Source organism: Fulmarus glacialis, unplaced genomic scaffold (genome assembly GCF_000690835.1).
Source record: "Fulmarus glacialis isolate BGI_N327 unplaced genomic scaffold, ASM69083v1 scaffold21272, whole genome shotgun sequence".
NCBI lineage: Eukaryota > Metazoa > Chordata > Aves > Procellariiformes > Procellariidae > Fulmarus > Fulmarus glacialis.
This window is the reverse complement of record NW_009198719.1, coordinates 3,000-7,546: the sequence shown is the minus strand read 5'-3', so window position 1 is coordinate 7,546 and position 4,547 is coordinate 3,000. Positions and strand designations below refer to the sequence as shown.

The window sequence follows — 4,547 nt, the reverse complement described above, 5'->3', positions numbered from 1 at the left end:
GGAAAACTAAAATTTTACATTATAAATTCACTTACCTAGATAATTGATCCACCATCACTTGTTCTACTACAGCCTGTTTTCTCCTCTCTGCAGCAACATCCTCCTGCAATGAAAAACTGACTGAGAAAAAATGAAATATATAACACCAGACACTTCAAATAATAAATTACCCTTTAAGATAGCATTCAGAGGTCACAGTCTTACCAATGTCACAATTAATCTTTTTTCCATCTTTTTGAATAGAGTTCTATTTGCATAACAAATAGACAAATAATATTCTCTGCTACACACTCAAATTGTCTATGCATATTAGTTGTCAATAAATATGAGAATTCTAGTATTTCTGACAGACAGCATCCTTATCTCTGTATTGTTTCCAATAAATTCTGTAAGTACAATAGAGCCTGAGGAAACTCACACTATTCCAGGTTTCATGGTTGACAGAGATTCCGACTCAGAGAACGAAACTTTACCTCCAGCAATATTTAGTCAAAAAAATTCTTTTAAGACTGAGTCTCAACGCACAATTTTTATTTGCTGCATGCCACAATAATTTTCTGCTGAGACAGGCCAATCTGAAAAACCTTTCAGTAAAGGGGGGAGGGGATTTAACATGATCTTATTATTATTTTTATTAGAGTAACACTGAACCATAACCTTGTGCCATTTACTGTGAAGTGCTCAGGTGTTGATCATCATTTGTTTCATAGAAATAGAAACCAAAGCACAAGAGATGCCCCAGGACAGCATGGAGACCACTGGCCACAACCAGGCCCAGCATCTCTCTTTGTTTTATCTTCCAGACTTCTGAACTTTTTCACTGCACTTAAAATTGCCTTTTTTCTCCAAGAAATAATTTTTATATATGAGAAAACAGAGATTATTGTTACTGAGGGGGTTTATGCAACCTTTTCGACAACTCTGTAGGTATTCTGAAGCTGAAGAATTAAGATATTTTTCTGATTGGTTATTTTTTCCCCACACAGTTCTTGTGTGCAAACCAAATTCCAGACAGATCAAGCCTTCCCATGGCTGAAGAAGAACCAAAAGTTGGTTCCCAGACACCAGATAACTGTAAGGGATAATCCCTAATTCCACAGAGATGTTATGGGTATAATTCACAACCTTCAATTAAATACTGATTGGCACCAACCAAAAAACCCAAACAAATAATGTAACATCAGACCAGCTAGTGTTTATTCCAAACTGATTTTTAAGCCTTAAAATATTTCTGAATTATAGGAGATACGGGGCTTTTTAGTTTGCTTTCAAATTTCATTTTTACACCTATCAGAACTACAGGTGCTTTTTTCCGAGTTACTGAATCTTTGCCCATTAATTGTCGCAACAGATGTATTAAAAAGCATTATGTAAAGGAGGACACAGTGATAATACAGAGCAGTGTTTGTTAAAACGCAACATATTCCATGGACCCCGGCTTACAGAGCCAAACGAGCTAGCATGCTGAAAAGAACCTGATTTTAAAAAAAAGAAACCTTACACCTTGAATTTTAATGGAATACTAGGTCACTAAATGTACTCTTCCATGGAACATCTTCCAGCTCTTAGACAAAAGCTCCACTATGAATTTACAAAATTGCTGAGACAAAAGCTCTACTATGAATTACAAAAACGCTGAGGCAAACATTGAACTTGCAGCAGCTCTCACTGGTTAAAAAGTATTAACTCTTGTTCACAAAATAAGATTATTCGGAAAAAAACAACCTTCTTCCAAAAAAACCCTAGTTTTATTATATACAGCATCTATTGGCAATCACACATGTACTATAATCTGTCTTGAATAAGGGAACTTTCATCCCAAACTACAGAAAAATTAAGAGAAATTCTACTTTAGAGTTTTTGGTAATGATTACAGTAAAAGGAAATTTTAACGCTGTGTATTCTTAAGCAAATTTTCAAAGCACCTTAAAAGCAAATGCCTACAACTGAGGCAACATATACCCAATGGAATTAATATGTATGCAATTACTACTTCCAGTTTTTTCCATTATTCCAACCACTATCAGAAGCTCGAACCCGAGAGAAGCCAAGAGATGCTCCTAGCAAGAGACAGCCAGCCTGTGCAACCATGAGTGCTAATCAATAACAAAAGGGCTTCTAAAGGTCCCCGTGACACCTTGCTCAGACACCTGCTGGCTTCCTTTTAAAGCATGCCAGTTGCAGTGTACCTGTTATTTTGTGGTCCCGCACTGCTCCCCTTCCCAGTGTTTTCAGCTTATTTGATTTAGCATTAAGTAGTTACTCTAATGATACTTTGAAACTTTTTTCCATTATCTTCACCTTATAGTATAGATTTTAAAATTTATTCTAAAAATAACAAACTGGAGGTTCTTCAAGTTCTTCATAAAAGTACTTTCTGAAAAGATTTTCTTATCATGAAAATGAATAGTGACCTCAGTAGTGCAACATCCGCATTCACTTTGACGAGACTAGAAATCAAATAAATGTTTGCAATGATGCAAAATTTAGTGCATAGTGATGAGCAAACAAAATAAATTAAAATTATTATACACTTTTACAATCTCATAAAACTTCTCATGGCTTAGTATTCCATGAGAAAGTTAGACTGCTAACTATTCAACAATATCTTCAAAACACAGTTATGAAAGCCATCACTCTGCATATGCAAATACTTAATCATGCAATATCAAATCTCAAGGTTCTTTATCATTGGAAATAATCCTAAATTCAAGGCTTAGCCTTAGATGGGCAAGACTCCTATTGTTCAGTCCTAAAAAGAGTAAAAATCGTGTCTATGTAAGAAATTAAAGAAATATATTGGGTACGTCCATATAAGAAAAGTTTTAATTCCCCTCTATGCATGCTAGTGAGGCCATACTTGTCCCCAGTTTTTGGGGCTCCCTCCTTCCCAAAATTAATAGGGATGAGAGGAACCTGGTAAGGATCTGACAAAGGATCAGAGCCAAAGCAACTGGAAGGAGAGGCTAAGGGAGCTTGGGTTTGTTTAGTTTGCAGAAGCAGCAGCTATGAGGCATTCTGAAAACATCCTACTACCAAAGGGAAGTTACAAAGAAGACAGAACCAAACTTTTTTTGACAGTGGCCAACAGTATAACAGGAGGCCAAGATTACAAACTAAGCCTTGGGAGGGTTGGTGTGGATAATAGGAAGAATTTCTTCACAAGGAGAGTAGTGCATCACAGGAAGGCGTTGCCTAGAGATGCTGTAGAAGCTCCATCCTTGGAGCTTGAAGACTCAGCCAAAGCTGTGGCTGACCCGATCTGATACCAGCAGCAGAGCCCATACAGCTTACAAAGCCAGTTCTCATCACATACTCCACTTCAGGAGTTAATGAGGGAAAACAGCCTGGTTTCTCTAGAAACAAGTCAGAGTAAGAGCTGATAGAATCAGCTGGATCATGGAATCCATGGATCATGGAATCCAGGCTCAGGTACAAGCTACAGACCAGAGGCAATGTAACACTATACTCAGGTTCACTCAACTCACTCAGTTAATCTTAGTTGTATGTATATATTTGTACTTATTATTCATAATTTGCATTCTCATTTATATACATTGCTACATAAGATACAAGCATTGCAGATAAGATTAAAAAAATGCTCACTGGATTGCTCAGTCAGCTCCCATTGAAACAAATGTTTAAATTCCCATGATTTCAATGGGTGCAATTACGTACTAGGACAAAATCACCAAAGGCTTAACTTCTGCGGAACATCTGGGAAGTCATTCTACAAGCCTAGACAGTTAACAGCATAATACCAGCCAAAATACTTACAGCTTCTGATTTCCTTATACTGTGCTGCATATTATAGGGCTTGCTTGTGTAGCATTGTTGTAGAAGAGCTTTCTCATCAAGAGCTGTAAGATCATCATTATGTCCACCTTCAAGCTGTGTATCCTACACAAAAATACATTATTTTCATAAATCAAATTCAATTAATTCTAAGAAAAAACAAACAAGAAAAACCCCACACAACACATTCTCAACAATTTATTTTAAAGTATATTTCTTTCTTCTTTATTTTTTAAAGTGTCTACTTCTTCCACTTCAGGCTAATTAGATAAAGAATTTTTTTAAGCCTAGCTTGCTAAAGAAAGTGAACTTACAAATCTTGCTCTCTATTTTTTCCTTATAGCTTTTGAATACTTACCAGCTTTCAACCATACTGAAATAAAAAAAAAAAAAATCTCAAAAATACTGTGTTCCTACAAGTCTTGTGAAAAATCAGCAGCAGGTCAGAGAAGGTAGACTGTTAGTACCCCTCAGAAGAAGAGAGCTCATCCTTTTTCTGTTCTGCTCAAGAACAGCAAAGTGAAAGCGGCAGATTTGCCATTATGCATATAGCTCACAGCTCACCATTGCAGAAATGCTGGGTTTTGACCAGCAAAGAAGCAAAATACAGTCTAGACAGGGGAAAGCCAAAGTATACTGCTGAACTGGGTACAACAGACTTGTAAATCAGTCTGAGGGTATTATGGAAATATCTTCTACATGGAGGATATGAAGAAAACTGATAAAGGAGACTGTGTTTACAGAAGGCAGGA

General features: G+C 36.5%; 1 protein-coding gene across 1 annotated transcript in view; it reads right to left on the bottom strand.

Annotated features, from left to right (window-relative positions):
- LOC104073304 (calcyphosin-2-like) overlaps nt 1-3,852 on the bottom strand; it is a 19,498-nt gene extending 15,646 nt beyond the window's left edge. The window contains exons 1-2 of the mRNA XM_009573021.1: nt 3,778-3,852; nt 36-103 (exon numbers count right to left, since the gene is read on the bottom strand). Of these exons, the coding sequence (XP_009571316.1) occupies nt 36-103; nt 3,778-3,807 (98 nt within the window). The 5' untranslated portion in view covers nt 3,808-3,852. The remainder of the gene's footprint in view (nt 1-35; nt 104-3,777) is intronic.
- Nucleotides 3,853-4,547: the final 695 nt, after the last annotated feature.